The 19,092-nt window shown below is 53.8% G+C and overlaps 2 protein-coding genes across 2 annotated transcripts in view; one reads left to right on the forward strand and one right to left on the reverse strand.

The window, feature by feature from the left end:
* Fbxw8 (F-box and WD repeat domain containing 8) overlaps positions 1-10,071 on the forward strand; it is a 100,451-nt gene extending 90,380 nt beyond the window's left edge. The window contains exons 9-11 of the mRNA XM_036171795.1: positions 5,794-5,967; positions 7,608-7,718; positions 8,209-10,071. Of these exons, the coding sequence (XP_036027688.1) occupies positions 5,794-5,967; positions 7,608-7,718; positions 8,209-8,353 (430 nt within the window). The 3' untranslated portion in view covers positions 8,354-10,071. The remainder of the gene's footprint in view (positions 1-5,793; positions 5,968-7,607; positions 7,719-8,208) is intronic.
* A 4,920-nt stretch (positions 10,072-14,991) lies between these two features.
* Positions 14,992-19,092, reverse strand: part of Tesc (tescalcin) — a 31,327-nt gene continuing 27,226 nt past the window's right edge. Inside the window, exons 7-8 of the mRNA XM_036172145.1 lie at positions 17,458-17,505; positions 14,992-15,260 (exon numbers count right to left, since the gene is read on the reverse strand). Of these exons, the coding sequence (XP_036028038.1) occupies positions 15,183-15,260; positions 17,458-17,505 (126 nt within the window). The 3' untranslated portion in view covers positions 14,992-15,182. The remainder of the gene's footprint in view (positions 15,261-17,457; positions 17,506-19,092) is intronic.

The raw sequence follows: 19,092 nt of genomic DNA on the forward strand, positions 1-19,092 counted from the left end.
CTAACAGTCACCGTAGGTGGAGGGAGGACGTCTGTGTTGGAGTTGGGTGTGGTGCTGTGCCACCTGGGAGGTGGAGGTGCAAGTCTCAGGACAGCTTGGAAAAAACAAAATGGGCCCGAAACATGGCTCCAGTATAAGGAGCATGTGCTGCCCGAAGAGATCTGAGTGTGATTCTCAGCAGCTGCATCAGGGGCCTCACAACTGCCTGTAACTCCAGCTGAGGGGACCAGATGCCCTCTTCTGGACTCTGGAGGCTCCTGCACACACATGTGCACATACATGCACACAGACACATAATTAAAAATACAATCTTAGAGCTGGGCAGTGGTGGTGCACACCTTTAATCCTAGCACTTGGGAGGCAGAAGCAGGCGGATTTCTGAGTTCAAAGCCAGCCTGGTCTACAGAGTGAGTTCCAAGGCAACCAGGTCTCTTATACAGAGAAACTCTGTTTCAAGGGGGAAAAAATCTTAAAAAGAACAGGATAAAAGGTGCAACATAGGCATGTGAACTATTTGTACTGTTTTTAAAGTTACTAAGCACATAATGAGGGGTACATGTGCCGTGCATGTATTTGGAGGTGCGAGGACAGCGGTAGAGCGGGCTCTCTCCATCCAAGGCTCTGAGGAGGAAACTCGGGCCACCAGGCTTGTCGTGAGCGTTCACTGCTGAGACAGCTTGCTGGTTCTCACTCGGACATAAGACGGAAATATGATCTCAAACCTTGGTTCTTCCAGCCTTACTGCTTTGGCCATCCAGGCTATCCCAGGCCAGCTTTCTGTGAGCTGCAGAGCTCGGGCTTTAGAAGATTCCTTGAGGAATCAGGTGCCAAGAGCTTCGGGATCGCCCCAAAGGGATTGCTGCTGTATTTCATGTAGAAACCTCCACTCTGATGATACCATTTGGCACAGAGCATGCTAAGCTTAGCCCAGCTGGACAAAGCTGGATATGTTGTGCATCTGAAAATAAAAGTGTTTCCAATTGCTATTGAGATGAACATTCTCCGAAGGCTGGCTTCGGTGCTGTGTGGGTGAGGCATGGATTCTGCATACACACTTATGTGTGGCCTTCCTCCACAGCTCAAGTACAGTGAGTTCAGGTGCAAGTGTGCACTAACCTTTTAAAAATACCAGTTTTCCCGATTCATTTAGTCATAATTTAAAAAGGCTTGTGTGTCAATGGTTTCCGTACATTTACCTTTATTTTCTGGATATGTAGCCAAATTTGCGTTTTCCTGAAGAACAGCCAACCCAGAGCAGAATGCCGCCAGTTTACCACCCTGGTCTGCCTTGTTACCGTGCAGGACTGTGGAGTCCAAACCCTGAGGTGTGACCCCCCAATTAAAGAGTCTTCTCGCTTCCTTCCTGCCCAGCACATAGAAAGTTGTGGAGTGCTCGTGTGTGGTGCCTGCTGCCAGGGCGCGTGCAGGGCGCGAACATTACGCTCACTCCATCTGCAAGTGTTATAATGAGTTATTCAAAGCTCTTCACACAGGACCAACCAGAGCGTGCCTCCCTCTCCGTTCCAGCGCGTTTTCCTGCCCATCAGATGGATGCTCCTCTGCTGGAGTCTTTGGAAGGTTCTGGTGTCTTTTGTTTTAATTGGCGGGCTAAAGCTGCCTCCTATGGTGCGGTTTTCATTAGTGAAGGCTGCAGAGAGGGAGTGTTGGGGCTGTCCTCCAAGCCCATCCATGAATATTAAACATACGACAATTATAGCTTTCAGACCAATTATTTTTCTTTCAGCAGGCAAAGTTGGTGATACTCACTAGATGAGAATTCGCAGTTTCTACCATTGGCCCCTTTTTGTCCCTGGAATCGGTCACCCTGGCACGTCTCTGCCCATTTGCTGGGCTACCTGTTTCCAGCATTGAGTGTGCCATTTGAGTGCTGAGGTTGCTGGCTCTACCAGGCTGCTTGTGGGGTTGGTGCTGCACCCTGTCAGCTCTTCTGGGCTGGTACCTGCCTCCTGATCTGAATTTGATGGCCTGAGTGGACAGGACAGTAGTGCAGTTCTGAGAGGAGACAGCGGTCTCTTTAAGATGTCAGAAACAGTTCTTCCTCACGGGCTGGTTTGTTTCCTTAGTGAACCTGAGCTGCTGTGTCTCTGGTGTTTACTGTCGAAACACAGTAGAGAAACGGACCAGACGTGCTTGCCCATTTCCGCTTGTTACAGCTACACTGTAAACACTCACAGAGGGGCTCTGGATAGACCTGACTAGCCAGCATGCACTCCCCCATCTGTTTCAACAGCCTTGGGTCTCTTGGCCTACAGAGGCCTGATGTGCCTGCGTAGAGGACAGGCCCCTCTACTGCAGCCTGGAGTGAGTGGCACTTGTAGCCACAGGCCTGCACTGCCATCTTGCCGTGTGGCCTTGATGCTGCATCCCAACATTGGGATTGTGTGTTGTTTGGTTGATGCTTTGTCGATGGTGGTGGTATGGTTTTACAAGTTCTCTTGTACCCCAGGCTGATCTTGAAGTGGCTTTTGTTGTAGCCTGTAGTCAGCAATGACCGCGGTCCTTCTGCCTTTACCTCCCTGGTGCTGGGATTACAGACTGTTCCACAATGCCCAACTTGTGTTGTTCCACATTATACCTCCATAACACTAGCTGAGAACAGGTCACCGTCTGAGACAAATCAGGTGTGTGCACCAGGTGTAGCCGACACCCTATGAGGCCTGAGTTTTAAATGGTAGATAGTCGTGTCTGGAACAAAGTGGCCCCCTCCCCTGAGGATACAGTGCATCTCCACCTCTCCTCCCCAGGAACTGCAGTTAGCATTTGGCTTCTCTGCTCTGCACCCGAAAGCAAGTGCAGTAGGCCTCAGTGCAGCCCCACACACACCTGCTCACACTTGAGGAGTACTGGCCCGAGACCCGTCTCAACTGAGCCGTTCCTGGCCCCCGGCCCCTCTGCAAACGGTGTGGACATGTCACCTGCTCACAATTCAGGCTCCTGTGAGCAGCTAGAGCTCCGAATGTCTGCCCAGTGTGCCACTGTTGGCTTGTACTGGGGCTGCCTGAGCTACGCAGGTACTCACACCATCCCGTCCAGTCATTCAGATTCACAGCGTCTCTGATGCTGCCTCGAAGGTCCCTGTCAGTCTATTGATCATTCCTTAGCAGGTAATTCCTTTTCCCTCAGGCTGCTGAGGACTGTGTGTGCCCATTAAAATGGCCATTTCCAGGACGTAGTTTGTATTGTGATTAGTGCGCACTAGCACTAGCCCCAGGCCTTTACCTGCCCGTCTTCCTCCAGGACCTTCTCTAGACGTGACGTCCCTGCCCTTCACGTCTCTCTGCTGGTCGTGCTTTGCTCCCTTCGTGTCTTCTCATGAAGTCATGTTCAGGGTCTGTGTCTTCACTCTGGAAGATGAATGGGTGTGGGAAAGGATTAGTCAAGGTGTTCCGTGGTTCCTCACTGCTGCACTGTGTGCACAGTCCACTGTGTGGACTGAGGGCAGCAGCCTCACCCCTCCCTCCCACAGCTGCTCGCTCGGTGAGTCTGCAGGGCGGTGCAGGGGCAGCTCCCCTGAGCCCGGCAGAGCAGTTAAAGGGTGTTGGTTTTGTTTTTACCACCTTAAGTGGTATGTGGTGGGAAGCTGGCCTCGCTGTCTGAAACCAAGGCCTGTCCCTGGGCTGCTGATGAGCACTGTGACAACAGCCTGAGGCTCCCTGACTGAAAAGAACCCAGAGTTGATTGGGGTTCAGGATTTGAAGGTGTGGTCCATCATGGCGGCCTGAATGTGTCCACAATCTGGGAACCCCCCAGCGGGAGTGCCTTCTAAGCCACTCGAGCCTACCCCACACCGCGGTACTCAGTCCCTGCAGAGGGGTTTGTGTGTGCGCCAGTCCTGAGTCTCACCACCAGGCCCAGGTCTGAGGAGTGTTTCAGGTTCTGCCTTTGCTGAAAGAACGTGATAAAGGAGCGGCATCCGTTTTTATTTCTTAGGACCAGTAGACTTGGATGTGGTGTGCTCAAGAGGCACTCCATGCTGTGAGGTTTTTCTTGCCTTTCCTCACTGTTAACTTAGAGGAACCCGTTAAGAGGGGGCCCCTGCTGTCGACTCCCATCTATCATCTTAAATACTTGTATAATCTTTTCAGGGTGGCTTGTGGATTTTGTGTTTAAGAAGCCCCCATCCCCGGCTCCTTTTCTTTATTTGAAACAAGGTCTTGCTACATAGCCCAGGCCAGACTCAAACTCTGAGCTGCCCTGCCTCAGCAAATGCAGAAATTTCCCCAGGTCAGGCAAGAGCTCTACCACCAAGCTACAGTCCACGTTTTTATTCAACACAGACTATCACTAAGCTGTTCAGGCTGGCCTGGAACTTGCAATCCTCCTGCCTCAGCCTCTCGGGTAGCTGGTATTATATGTAACTCAGCTCTGAGTTGAGAAAACACAGTATACTGATATTAACTATCATGAAACTGAAATCCATGTAAGATCACATGGTGCCCATGGAGTCCAGAAGAGGACACTGGGGCCCAGAAGCTGGAGTTACAACTGTTTGTGGTCCGCCAGATGTGGGTGCTAGGAACCAAACTCTCCAAGAACAAGCCATGCTTTTAACTGTGGAACCATATCTCCAGCCCCTTGACTGTTTCTTACAATTAGTGGTTGTTATACAAAATGTAGCTGTTGGGGCTGGAGAGATGGCTCAGCAGTTAAGAGCACAGGTTGTTGTTCCAGAGGACCCGGGTTCAATTCCCAGCACCCACATAGTAACTAGCAGCTGTAACTCCAGAGGATCAGATGGTCTCCTCTGCCAGCTGCAGGCACTACACACGTGGTATACACAGATAATTGTTTGATGTAGTTGTTGAGTTGGGCATATTAATATGGATAAATTGCTGTTTCTTAGTATCATTCCTGATATTGATAGCATTTATCATTTCTAACAATGGGCAGGAGCTGTGTGATGGTGCCTGGCTATTTGGAGGCATCCTATTGCGGGGCGGGGCTTGCTTCAGCCCTCGTAGAGCTGACTGGGTTTTCTTCTGTGGGCAGTCCATGGTAGCCCTGCTAGTCTCCAGGGGCTTCTTGTGGTCCTGGTGCTGCAGGGCTCTAGGTTGTCTGCCTGGTGTCAGCTGTGCTAACAACGTCCTTCCTGGCTTGTGTATTCAGAGCCCGTAGGCAGCGGCCCCCACCCGACTAGCCCGCCCTTGCCTGTTGCCCTGCGTCACTGCATCAGTCTGGTTTTTCTCTTCTTTACTGGAAAGTCGCTCACTCGTCTAAATGTCCAAGTCTGGAGGTAAAAGTGGACTCAAACACAAAAGCTGGGAGGTGAGAGAGAGAAGCAGAATTCTAAAGTCCATAAAAATTCTACGTCCATAAAGTCTGTAAAAAGGAAGTTAGGTCCCCATGGCTTCAGTTCTCCTAGGCAAGTTTACACAACAGTAAAATTAGCTCTGAAGTCCAACTTTTCCGGTACAGAACTGCACTATCCGTCTTAGGCCTCTGTGCATGCAGCAGGTTTGATCTGTGATTGTCCCGTGTGCACTTGGGGACCACACACTAGCAGGCAGCTGCTCACTTTTAACCTTCAGTCCTGGACAGTAAGGGAGGCATGGTGTTGGGGTTAAAATACTCCACAGGACCCTGGAAGCAGCGAGTATGTGCACCTTGTAGATAGTAGAGCTTTATCTCTGCTGTGCCAGGGCTTTCATGGGGTTTGTCTGATCAGAAGACCAAGTGTCTGTCCTTCTGCAGATGTTGAGCCCCATAGGGAGTCCCATGGGATGCTGCAGGGGCTGCAGGCTTCCTCACTAACCCTCTCCTCGTATCCTCCAGAGTGAGACTCCATGACCTCCGCAGTGATAAAATCGCCCTGTCACTGTCCGCCCATCAACTGGGGGTGTCTGCAGTCCAGATGGATGACTGGAAGATCGTCAGTGGGGGCGAGGAGGGGCTGGTGTCTGTGTGGGATTACCGCATGAACCAGAAGCTGTGGGAGGTGCACTCCAGGTAAGCTGGCTCCTGCTGGGTGTGGATCATGGTTGCTGGAGTGGTTCCGGGCCGCCTGTGCCTGTGCTGCCGCCTTCCTGGAAGGAGAGACCGATCCCAAGACTTCAGCTCCTCTCTTTTCCCCCAGTAATATTGCCCAGAGTAACATGCGGCCTCACTGAGCATCCTAGTTCCTTAGGGGAAGAGGACTTTTCACAACTATGGTGGTCACTGTAGACTCCTTCATCGTAATTACCAGGAAACAGAGGGAGCCAGCTTGCTGAGACGGGTTTCCAGTGTGCAGGTGGATGGGTTGGCACAGGTGTGTTCAGGTGTGTGGTTTGGGCCTTCCTTCACTATGAAGAAGGGCATACAGTGTGCAAGTTAAGTGAGTGCCAGCTAAGGGGAGCTCATGTGGCCTTGAACAGGAGAGATTCTGTGAATGGTGCCCACTGGTAACATTGTTCATGTAAGCCTGCCTCAGTTTTGAATTTAGAAGCAGCCTGGAACTCCCACCGGTTCATGTGCCTGCAGTAGGGGAGCCTGGCCCCACTTCCTGTCTGGCTGAGCTTTGGCTCCACTGTAAAAGGGTGTGGTGCTGTGGAAGTGCCAGCGTAAATCATCACAGACCCAACTCTCCCACCCTGATGTAAAATCAAGAGAGCCCTGCCTTCGTTTAAGTGCAAGGTCGACGGCTTTGTAAACACCCCCAAAAAGTAGCAAAGGGAAATTTGTTTCTTGGCCTGAAGGGTGGTGAATACTCCGGCCAACAGCTTTTATGAGACCAGAACCCCAGTAGTACCACACTGCCCTCTGCCTCTACCTGTCCCTAACTTAGATGGTGATGCACATGGTGCCACCAGGTGGCGCCAAAGGGCAGCTCAAACTTCCACACTAGACTGCAGCATTTGCCCAAATTTCAGGCAAGCCAGTAGAGAGCTGGTTCTCTGTGCCTCCAGGACAGCTCCGTCCATTCTGGGCTCCTGCAGTTGCTCAGGCAGGCTACCCAATCTTTTCACCACTCGAAGGAGGCCAGGGAAGTGAGGTCTCTTGTAAGGATCCTGGTCCTTTCCCAAGCGCTAGTCCTGCTGCTGGTCTGACCACCTGTCCTCAGCCTGCCTTCCCTCACCAAGTCCCCCCGCCTTTATGCACTTTCCCGTTATCCTCAAGCCGGAAGGCCTGTGCCTACCACAGACTTCCTCCTTGCTGACCTCAGTCAGCCCAGCTGGAGCGCCATGGAACTTCTTCCTGCAGCCTTGCCTTCCCGGTTTGCAGCCTCTGAGGGCAAGCACCCATTTCCAGGAGCCTCCCTCTGTTGCCCCCTGGCTCACGGCATGGCTGCCATTGTAGCCATCACTTTGGGACTGGGGCCTACTCACATGGCTTTTGGATCTCTATGCCATGTTGCAGGCTTGTCTCAAATTGAACATCCTTATATCCCAAATACACCAACTTGTTGAAGCAATTGGCTGGAATGGGTGAGGGATGCAGGTGTGTACCAAATGTGTACCAGAGAAAGGCTTTGCTCATGCCTGCTTTGGGAGCTGAGGCTGGGCCCCAGGGCCTTCTCCAGAGTGGAAAGTATGCCTAGAGGGTTCCACTGTTCACAGCCAGGGCAAGCTGCACTCCAGCCTTACAGTGTGTCTTCCCCACTGCTCCAGGCACCCTGTGCGCCACATCTCCTTCAATAGCCACAGCCTGATCACTGCCAACGTGCCCTACGAGAAGGTGGTACGGAACTCAGACCTGGACAACTTTGCCTGTCACAGGAGGTCAGTGAGGGGTTGGGCACATCCTGAGAAATGGCTTAGTGTAGTTTCATCAGTAGTTCCCCCCACCCCCATCCCATCTTTAGTCACATGCTCCTCGCAGGGCATCAACCATAGGCCCTGTTTTCTGTAGGAATTGGGCACACTGTGGTTGCAATAGGACAGAAGCACATACTAGTGTCTGTCTGGAGCATTCCACAGCTGCTCGTGACAGCTGGGCAGAGCAGGGCCACAGTGTCAGCGTGACAGCGAGGCAAGCCCTCTGCGCTGAAGGATCCCATCAGGTGCTTCTTCCTAAACATTGTCTGCTGGGCCTCCCTGCTCATGTCAGTCATGGTGTCTGCATATCTGACATTGTGGGCTCAGAGCACATACTGTCACCATGGAGGGCTAGCCTAGACTGTGCATACTGTCGCCATGGAGGGCTAGCCTAGACTGCATGCCCCTTGCAACAGCAGCCTTGCTGACTGATGCTTATCTCTGCTTCCTCTAGACATCGTGGTCTGATCCATGCCTATGAGTTTGCTGTGGACCAGCTGGCCTTTCAGAGCCCTCTTCCTGTCTGCCGCTCACCCTGTGACACCATGGCTGGGTACAGCTATGACCTAGCACTGTCTTTCCCCTACGACAGTGTTTAGGGTGTCACCTCTGTAGGGCAGCTCTGCAGCAGAGTGGAAGTTTGGGAACAGTGCCTCTCCCAGGTGGCCTATGGCCACACAGCCTCGGGAGCCACCTGAACAGAGCCTCTCACCTAGGGCTTGGGGAGCACGCGCTGATGATTCAAGAGCTAGCCTTTCCCGACGGCTCCTGCACCTCAGCCTATGACAGGAGCAACAGCTCTCTGTTCCACACTTGAGGGACGCAGGGCCTTCACCTCCCTGGTCTCCTGTGTGTGGTGCTGACCCCACCCTAGTCCAGCCTCCTCTGTGGTTCTCACACAGTTCATATAGACCCTTACCTGTGTGAGGACAGTCCTTCCACGGGCTGTTCTGTCCAGTATAGGGGCTGCAAAGGAAACAGCCATCCTTCCCTGGGCAGGGAAAGGCTCTCCATGGGGATGGGGATGGTTTGTGGGCTCAGTTCCTGAGCCTAGCTGGTGGGATCTCTTCTCTCATCAACCCAAGAGCAGCACAGTGCTCTTGACAAACATACAGCAACCACAGCTCCCCCACTCTGCCTGCAGAATATCACAGGCAGATCTCCACACCGTGGTCAGGAGACCCCGTCAGTGAAAACATTTGTGCGCAGACTCAAATTCCCGTTGACCAGGCAACTAACACGCCTGTGCAGAGACCCACCCCACTCAGGCAGAGTCCCTATCCCAGCGAACACCAGCTCAAAAAGCAGTATAATAAACAAGTGTACCAGGACACTCCACATTGGGTCTGCAGAGGGCAAAAAGGCATGGAGTGGGTAGGCTTCATGCCCTGGAGACCAAGGTGGTTTAAAAAAATAAAAAGGGAACGAGAGGGGCTGAGAGGGCATGCATCTTCAAAGGGAGTGGGGCTAACCCACGTTTAGGCCAGAGCAGTACTGAGTGCAGCCCTGAGAAGTACTCACCTTCCCCGTGGAACTTGGGGCCTCGTATGCATGCTAGGCAAATGCTCTGCCACTGAGACACACCTCCAACCAATACGTGGCTACGTGGCTTGAAGGTTTCTCAGCTTAAACATTCAGGAGGCCTCAGACCCCCACTGTCTAGCTGGACAGGTCACAGAGCCAGCTAAAGCTTGGCGTGGCCTCCTTGCAGGCCCCTCCCTCCCAGGGAGGACTTTGAACCACACTTCAGAAGCGCCGCAGGTGGCACCTCACCTCCATCCTGCTGGGCTGGCTCCCCCTGCTGGCTGGTCTTGCTAGGTCTTCTCTCAGGCTTTCCCAAGCCTGCATCATGCCACTGAGGAAACTCTTGGTCACCACCATGAAGGCCATGGGAGCGCTGGAAGAGCAGCAGCAGAGGTGACTGGGGTGGAAACAGTACACCTGCCAGCAGCTAGTTTTGAGCATACCCCGCCCCCGGCCCCATTAGGAGAAGCACCTGGGCTTCATGACAGGGTGCTTAGGGACATGGTTCCTTACACAGCAGCTCTGTGGGTGTCCTCTGCTGTCAACTCAGCCTCCTGGGAAACCCACACACACACCAGAGCAGCAGACCTACCCAGAGTCTGTCCCCACCGGCTTCTGGGGTTGCTGCCGCTGCACCTGCTAGCAGGGTGGGGGACAAGTGGTCTCCCTTAGCTGCCTCGAAAGCCAGGAGACACCAGGACACACCCCTGGGATCTAGAGGTGGCCGCATACCTGCAGCTTGCTGTTTGCCTTACGCGGCCACATCTGCTCTGCTATTAAAGGCTCTGACTCACCCGTGGCCTTGTTCGCTGCTCCTGCGAGGTGCTCAGTGCGGGTCCCCGCATACTTAAAGTCTTCCTCCACCGTTTGTGGCCCTCGTTGTCACTCACAGGTGCAAGGGCGGGTCGTGCAGCATGACCGCACGTAGGACGGTCTGGGGAGCGTGTGGTCATCTTTGGCCGGGCTTGCTGTCTCACCGTTGTGGCTGGGCTGGCTGCCCGTGCAGGCCGTGAGCAGCCTTGCTCCAACTGGAGCCCAGACAGCAGTTCCCGTGAAACGAGGGACTGTTGTGGACTTCAGCTGAGCAACACAATTACCAACCTTCCCCAGCAGTGTGGTTTCTGTCCTTCCTGGACTGGAACGTCAGCGACCCAGGACAAAGCGCTTAGTCCCCACCCTGGGCTCACAGCCCCTCCATGAGAGGTGGTATCCCCCAGTCCACTTGTTAAATGGCACATGGCGGCACCACAGGCCGTTTGCTTGGAGTTGGGAACTGCCTCCCCTGGTGAGGGGGCTTTCAGGTGGTAACTGCACCACTATCTTGGGGCAGACAGGGACACTGCTCCTGAGTTCTTGCTTGAAGCAGCAGATGGCATGGGCCGTGGCACTGTGGCCACACATCCAGACCAGATGGTTACCTGGCTACTGTGGCAGGCCTGCGGCGACTTGGCCAGCACTGCCTGTGTGTGCGGTGGCAGATTCCCTCCTGGGCAGCAGCCTGTGCTCAGCCTCTGATGTTGCCTCCTGCTTTGCACTAGGGAACTTCACCCTGGAAAGGGAGAGGACTCCGGCCCATGCCCAGCTGAGCCTTGCTGTCAGAGCTGCCTGTCCCAGGACACACACCCCTCAGCCCCTTGCTGGCTTGCTGTCACTGTGTTGCCGCCCTGTCCTAGCCAGAGTCCCGTGCCCTCCTGTGGCTGTGTGCCTGCACCAAGCCCTGTTGGCATTTATCCAGCCCATGGCAGACACAGACAAAGGTGCTGCTGATGCCATGGAAGTGGCCTGATTCGGCACTGGCTCAAGGTCACGGAATTCGAGGACAGCCTTTATGGCAGGTGTTTGCCAAACCCTCAAGGTGACATTCTGCCTCTCTATCCTCCACTTGGGCCACTTCCAGCACAGCAGAACTGGTCAACTGCAGGCAGGTGGGGTCAGGGGTCAGGGTCATCAGCACAGCACACAGGTGTGCGAACCAGGGCCTAGCAGTCTGTTTATGGGTTGAAGAACCTGCTTCCCCATAATGCATGTGTCCCAGGGCTGCAGGTAGCCATCAAGCCATTTCTATGAGGTTTGCATCACAGACCCCTCTGGGAAACCGATCAGATTGAACATTTGCCTCAACCCACCAACAACCAGAAAACAAAAAGCCAACTTTATAAGTGGAGCGTGATGACTCCTACTTGTTTTCCCACCACTGGAGAGGCTGAGACAGGAGGATCTTACATTTGAGTCCCTGTCTCTAGAAACAGAAACAAAAGTTAGTAAAAGGACAATAAATAAAGGCTAGATCTCACCTGACTGCTATAGAACATAGCACAGCAGACCTCTACCTAGCTGAGGACCCAGCTCCACCCACAGCCCTTAGACCTCACAGCCTCTGCTCATCAGCACCGTCAAACATCTGGCTTCAGGTTCCATCTGGAGGGTCACTGCCATTTCTGATGAAGATCGCTAACCAGAGTGTGCGTGATGGATTGCACACACTCACCTGTCCCAAAATAAATCTCAGCATATATACCCTGCTTCATGGTGCTGGTTGAGGCACCTCAACAGGGATGGGAGGCCTGGCTGCACTGGAGCTGCGTACCCCAGCAGTCTAGCAGGTAACAATCCACTCGCTTCCTCCCTGACCTACCCACCACATAGCCCACAGGGCAGGACTGCCCACAGCAATGGCCCTCAGCCCTTGTTGCTCGAGGTACTAAGCAATTAATCTGCTCTCCCTGGGAGCAGGTTTGGGCCACTTCATAGTCTTTATCCTGCCTGTCACAGAGCATGCTGGGAGCCCAGCAGTAGTACTCCAGGTGAGTTCTGCAGTAGGAATGGGGTCCCAGCCTAACCTGGTCCCGGCAATTGTGAATAAATGAGCTTGCGTCTGTGCCTGGAGGACTGTGCTCCCAGTGAGTCAATCTCATTTTAATTAGCTGTTTGGATTAGCCATGCCCAGGGCTTCAAAGGCATCAGCAGGCCCTCAGTGGGCAGCGCAAGCGAGCATGTTTGATGCATATCCATCAGTGTAGCAGTTCCCGACTAGAACTCCAGGCGTGGGCTAAGGGGGGGGGGGGGGGGGGGGGAGAAGATCCATTATTTATGAAAACATTCTACATTCATGAACTGCCTTTGTTGAGAAGGACGCAACTGAGACAAATTGGGAGTGTCTCAGGAAACCCAGGCCCAGGAGATGCTAAGGTGATGTCTGCCCGCAGAGTCTGCAGCCTCTATTCACCATGTCAGGGAGTGCCAGAGAGCCCAGTCTCAGATGCTTCATGCATGATGTCCCCAGGCCGAACTGCTGGCTCCCTAGAACCCTAGACCTAGCAACCTGGAAGCCAGGAGGCCCCCGACTTGGGGGATAGGGTGGGGGCACCGCTGTAGGTTTCTCCCTGAAGTTGACAGGGTCTGCTTGGCTCTGAGCATGGAGGCAGGAGCCCCTCCATCTGTTCCTGCCTGCTGTTTTGACAGGCCTTTGCCAGACCAAGGCCTGTGTTCAGAAGCACAGCCTGGCAATGCCATCGGGCCTCTGTCCTCACCAGTCCTGAGGAGCGGGTGGTAATGGGTGACTGTGGTCCAGCATCAGTCACAGGCCCAGTACAGTCAGTTCAGCCCTGCCTGCCAAGTACTTGCTCAGAGCACCTGCAGACCCCTCAGCTCCTCATTTGCCTCTGGGGTACAGCAAAGTAACCAAAGGGGACACACCCCCTGCGTGCGCACGCGCGCACGCACACACACACCATGGTAATCCTAATACATTCCCCTGAGCATAGTCTGCGCACCCTGATAATTGGTCACACGACATGTTTTGCTTTGAAACATGAAATACTGATTAGACGAATTTGAACTTCATCCTCAGCAGTAGCCTGGGACTCCCTTAATGTGTCACTCAGTTACCTTGCCCCCTTCGTGCGCGTTAAATAAAAACACCTGTTGATGAAAAGCCCAACCCGCCACTTAGAACCTCCTCAGACAGCAGCGTGAAAGGGCCCATACAAATCTGGCACATCACCATGGAGACAGCATCCTGCCATCAGTCATGACAGGTACCCACAGGCAGAGAGGAGACTGCTGGGGTTCATTCAGGCATGAGTTGCTGTCCCCTGGGCGGCAGCAGGACAGTTGTACCAGTAACAGCAGACATCGTGATTTTACCAAACCAACAGAACTAAAATGCATGTACCAGGCCAGCAGGATGGCACAGGAGGCCAAGCATTTGCTGCAAGAGCCCGATGGCGTGGGTTCAGTCCCCAGACCCATGCAAAAACTAAGTAAAGCTGGGTATGGGGCTGGAAAGACAGTGTGGTTCCCAGCACCCACATCAGGCCGCTCACTACTGCCTGTAACTCTAGCTCCAGCGGTCTGTCTGATGCGCTCTCTGGCTTGGAGCACCCACACTCATGTGTACAAACTCACACGGACACATACACTTAAAACAACTGAATGTGGTGGCCCACATCTATAATCCCAGAGCTCACGTGAAATTGGAGGCAGAGACCGAACAGTTGAACCTGTGAGCCAGCTGGACTGGAGTACACAGATAGATTGGGAGAGCCCCTGCCTCAGCCTGGTGGAAGGCAAGAGCAACTCCCAAAGGTTGTCCTCCAACCTCCACACTTAGACCGTAGCATGTGCGCACCCATGCTCACACGTCACTCACAGCAGTAATAACAACTTAAAATGTATACATTGGAGGCGCTAGAGAGATGGCTCGGGGGTTAAGAACACCTGTGCCATCATGAGAACCAGAGTTTGGATCTTGGCACCCACGTAACAAACCAGGTGCCCTTCCAGCACCTCTAACTCCAGCTCCAAAGCATCTGAACAACTCTTCTAGCCAACATGCAAGTAACAATAAAATTTTTAAGGATAACAAAACCATCTATAGCCACATCCACCTACACATGCATGACAAAGATGTGGAAGGGAAACAGGGCAGGGGACAGAGGGAAGATACATCACAGACGTCCTGTGTGGCCCTAAGGGCCTGAGACTACACAAACAAGACCAAGCATGCTCATATGCATGCTTGTTCACTGTTGGGACTGTGAACAAGAAACATGCCAACAGCAGCAGGTGCCAGTCTCCCAAAGAACTTTCTGGAGTCTAGAAAGGTACCTCCCAGTGTCAACAGAGAGAATAAACCATCCTGGAACAGACCGACATGGAGAGCAAACACCAGCCAGCCACACACAGTGAGGTGACTCTGCTCCACACCATGTAAGGATAACAGCCAAGACAAGAGTCACAGGTGGTCTCAGCACCAGCCTACTGGGCCCACCCCCACCTGTCCTGAAATGAGAGGTGACAAGCAGAGCTGTCTGAGCTTACCTGCACTAGGCACCTTGGGTCTCCACTGCTGCCTGTGGTGGGAACTGGGGTGTCCTGGGCTCACAGCTAGGTCCATGGTGGCAGCCCTGGCTGCAGGTGTCCACCATCAGGAGCTGGCATCAGCAGCCAGCCAGCCATGATGGTACTGAGAGAGCTCCATTACCTATGTTCCAGGTCTTCTGGAAGCCTGCCCAGACAGACAGGCTCTCCCAGGCTTCCCCTGGGTGGAGTCTGCAGGTGGATGCCTGGTCCTTCAAGGAGAAAACAGATGGTACACCAGGACCAGCGGACAGGACATCGGTCCTTCCTTACCAGTCTGCCTGCTCCTCAGAATCAGTCTCATGTCACCAAGGACCAGGGTCCTTTAAGGGATGTGAGGGACAGACGGGGATGCCTGGCTCATTAAGAAACCTTTATTGTCATCACTGGAAATAAAAACAGTAGAGTCCCGCACACCACACCCCAAGAGAAAGATAAGCAAAGGGGCGCTATCACAGCAGCTTGGGCAAAGGACTGAACAATGGACCTCGCCACTTCCAGCTTCCAACCACCCCCTCCCTTGCATTGGTCAGTGGCGGCAGGTCAGTGGCAGAGAGCGATGGTCTCCATGTTGAGGAAACGGATGTGCATCTTGGTCTCGATGTCAATTCCCTGCCAGATCTAGAACAGAAGGAGTGGCATCAGGAGGCATCCCCACCACTGCCATGTTGCCTGCCTCAGCCAGGTCCTCCACCTTCCCACCCTCTGCCACCGACTGAACCACTTTGCCAATAAGAAGCAGGATGGGTTCCAAGGCTGTGAGCTAAGTGAGGAACAACTCCCATCTCTCTCTTCCAGTTGCTCTGGCTCTGACCTTCACGTTCTTGCTGAGATGGTTACCGTGGTGAGTTAGAATGAAGTCCTAGATCCAAGCTCCTCACTGTTCAGGCTCTTTGACCTTACCCCCCAATGGGCTCAGAGTTCATGCAAATGAGAGCCTCCTTTTCCTCTGTGCAACTCTAGGATCACCCCACCATGCTTCCCACTCTCCAGACTCAGATCGGGCCAGCCTCATCCACAGAGTACCACTATGTGAACTCCTAGGGACTGATACATGGCAGGCTAAATTAGACAGCCAGCATTAAATAACCCACCAGTTCGGTCACCATAACCTCTGTGGGCTAAGGGGTCCATCTGCTCCAAACTTGAGCTCAGGTAGAGCAGTTTGTACCAAGTGATATTGCTATAGACTGTCACCCTGGCCGGTTAGGGCCTGGATATTCAGGTCACAAGGCCACTGGCCTACAGGACAAAGCTTTGTCCTTCCCAAATCACCCTCTCCTGGTTCCTTAGCAATGAACAATTTGGGGGGTGGGGCACAAGTGGGGGGTCAGGATGGGAGCTGGGACAGAAGAACCTCATAGGCAGGTGACATGTCTCCCTATGATGTTGGAGTGCCACACTGCTGAGCTGTCACTCAGCATCTTAGAGATGCACCTATGGCTTTCCCACTGTCCCCCACACTGGTCCTATGGGGACATGGGAACAGTTCGACTTCACATTGAGCAGCCCCAACTGTTGGGAGTTTGAGATGTTCTCTAAAAAAGACCCTGGACTCTGTGGTAAATTCAGCTAAGTTCTGGGAGAGGGCACAGTCACTGAGGGACACAGAAGGGACACAGAAGGGGAGCTAGCTTGTGAAGAGCCCTGGGGAAAGCACCAGAGTGCTTTGTCACACCAAGAGTCTTACTCTAGCCCAGACTGGCTTCAAGCTCCAGATGGCCCTGCCTCAGCCTGCCAGTTGCTACAATGGCGCTCATGTGCCACCCTGGCACGCTCAAAGCCACTGCACCCTCCCTGACACTCCTGCCCCTGGCGTTCTGCACTGTGTAGCTGGATGAACAGGTCTCCATGCAAGCCTGAGCAAATCCACACACTAGCAGCTCCTGGCCTCCCCTGCCACACCCCCTGTGCAGCCTTGGGTGTGGGCCTCTGACATGAGATAAGGGGTAGCTGCTGACCTGTCTCCTTCCCTGAGAGACAGGGGGCCCATGCCTGGGGCCCGCTGTTTATGCAGCCTGCCTAATAGGCAGGAAGGCTGCAGTCAGCCTCTCTCAGGTAGACAGAGGGGCAGACTTAGAGGACAATGGCGGGCCCTGGCTCTGCAAACCGAACCCTAGAGGCTCCAGGCTCCCTCCACGCACAGGCCTTGGCGGAGCCTACATGCTGGGAAGCTGGACTGGGTTCAGAGGTCCTCATGTCTCCTGACCTCCTTGCCCACCTCCATGCCCAGAAGGCGTGGAAAGATGATTTTAGCACTTTCTTCTTCCTGCTACCAGATAACTTGGTTGTCACAGCAGCCAGGAGACAATCTTAACTCCCAGTCTTACAGTGTGTTTGTGACAGTGAAGGCTGTCCTCTAGATGGGTACAGATGCCATCGTGAGAGGGAGGACAGATGAGTGGGTGGCCACTTAAAACTCCCATCAGGATGTACTAGGGAGGCAGAACTCAGCAACATGTTGTCTACTCCAGTCGGCTTGCAGAATGCTGCTGTTTGTCCAGGTGCAGGAAGTTTCTAGAATCTTCCAGAATCCCTGCCGTACTATGAAAAGTGACTGCTCCTGGGAAGGGACGCCAGTGTCCCGAGGGAGAGAAATTGACTTCTCCAGTCTACCTGTGCGCTGCTAAGGTCAGGGACCACACAGCCACACTACCCTTTACACAAAGCCAAGCCGATCAGTTAATGTGGTTTCCAAGGCTTACAGAACAGCCCTGGCAGGCACTTGCAATCTGCCAACAGCCACAGCTCCACAAGGTCCTCATGGTGTCCTGGTACCCCCATGCCCAGGCCCTTCTGTCTCCCTACTAGCACCCACCTTCAGGAAGTCCTCAAAGGTGATTCCCTCGTATACCTGGTCCGGTTCCTGAGGACGAGATTGTAGAGGGAGTGAGTGGCCAGGGATTCCCCCAGGCTCTGCTGAGACAGGTCACCTCCTTCAAACACTCAGAGCCCAGAGGTAAGAGGTAGAAAGGGGGGGATCACGTGTCCCCAGCCAGTCTCCTGGAACCCCAACAGTGGCTGAGGCTTCATCCCACTAAGCTTCCCCAGGAGGGTTGGGGAGAAAACATTGAGCCTCAAATATGGGCCCTTCTTCCTAATACAGCCCACCTCATCCTATCCCTAGAAGACCAGCCACCAAGATAGGTCCTGCCAGCCTGGGTCCCATTCTCAGCTCCCTGTACTGATAACAGAACTATTCTGGGCTAATCTACGCTCACAGCCCTCTGTGGGGAAGAAGGGAATGAAGGCCTCTGTGGCCACCCTTGTGCTAATGAGTCACCATGATAACCAGGGATCTGGACAGAGTGTGGCTTCAGCCGGGGGCCTAGCATGCTTGACAAAGCAAGTCTCCAACTGTGTTCATCCTACTGTAGAGACAGAAGGGATGATACCAGGGCTCCACCTTTTTATGGAAGCCTGTGACAGTCAGTACCATTGCAGGACCCCAAATGTCCCTGCTGGGTACTCGGGGTCCCTTGCACTGCCCCAGAGACCTTCACCAGGGTTCAGCCCTTCGTGGCTACCGAGCAGCAGCTAGCCTTGTCTCGGCACGTAAAGGTTCGGAAATGTACACGCAGCCGAGAAGAAACAGGAACCCCACAAGGAGCGCGTGCCTGCAGCTCCCAAGTGTGCAGACGCCAGTGTCGCCAGCCCTGAAAGGCCCTCTAAGTGAAACCCAAGCAGAGTCGGGCTAAGCTGGAGCTCCATGGCACAGCCTGAGCTTAGCATGCCTGGGGCACTGGGTCAAATCCCAGACCCCCCAAAATATAAGTGACCCAATGCAACAAAACAGCAAAGACACACATGGGCTGTGTCCACTGGCACTGGAGGGGGGAAAAGCCCCCAAGGGTGGTTCCCTACAGGGCAGGGCCTTTCACCCTCTCTTGGTTGCTCCTGGGGTCAAGGGTCAATGTTCTTTCAGGGTTTGTTTCATAAAACCCTTCATTCAAAACAAAAGCAGTTCTCCACTGGCCTGGGCCTGCCCTGTCCCCAGGGACTATTTCTCTCTGTTCCTCCCTCTCAGGGAGAGAGAAGTGGCCACCCTCTCTCTTCCAGGGCACCAGGCTCCCAGTCTGGGTGAGGGGAGCTAATTATAGACTCGGCCCCACTGTGGGGAGTAGAGCAGGAGTGTGGTCCCGCCAAAGACAGGAGGCTGGGAGGATGAAGCCTAACTTAGCGGCCCCTCCCTCTCCCCACCAAGATCCCTGCACAGACATGGTCTAGAGATGCTACATAAAGAGTCAATAAGTGGCTTTGGAAGGACATCAAAGCAGGGATGGTGGGTGGCTCTCACACCTTTGGTGAGTGCCGTGGTCAGAGGCATTAACCATCATCGGAAGCCAGTGGCTACCCTGACCCATAGCTCAGCCCGAGTTGGGTCTGTGTTGATCTGGCTGATGCACAGTGTGTGCACTGTAGGTAGACGTGCATGCCAGGCTCCCTGGTGGCT

The sequence above is a fragment of the Onychomys torridus genome, chromosome 22, assembly GCF_903995425.1.
Source record: "Onychomys torridus chromosome 22, mOncTor1.1, whole genome shotgun sequence".
Classification (NCBI taxonomy): domain Eukaryota; kingdom Metazoa; phylum Chordata; class Mammalia; order Rodentia; family Cricetidae; genus Onychomys; species Onychomys torridus.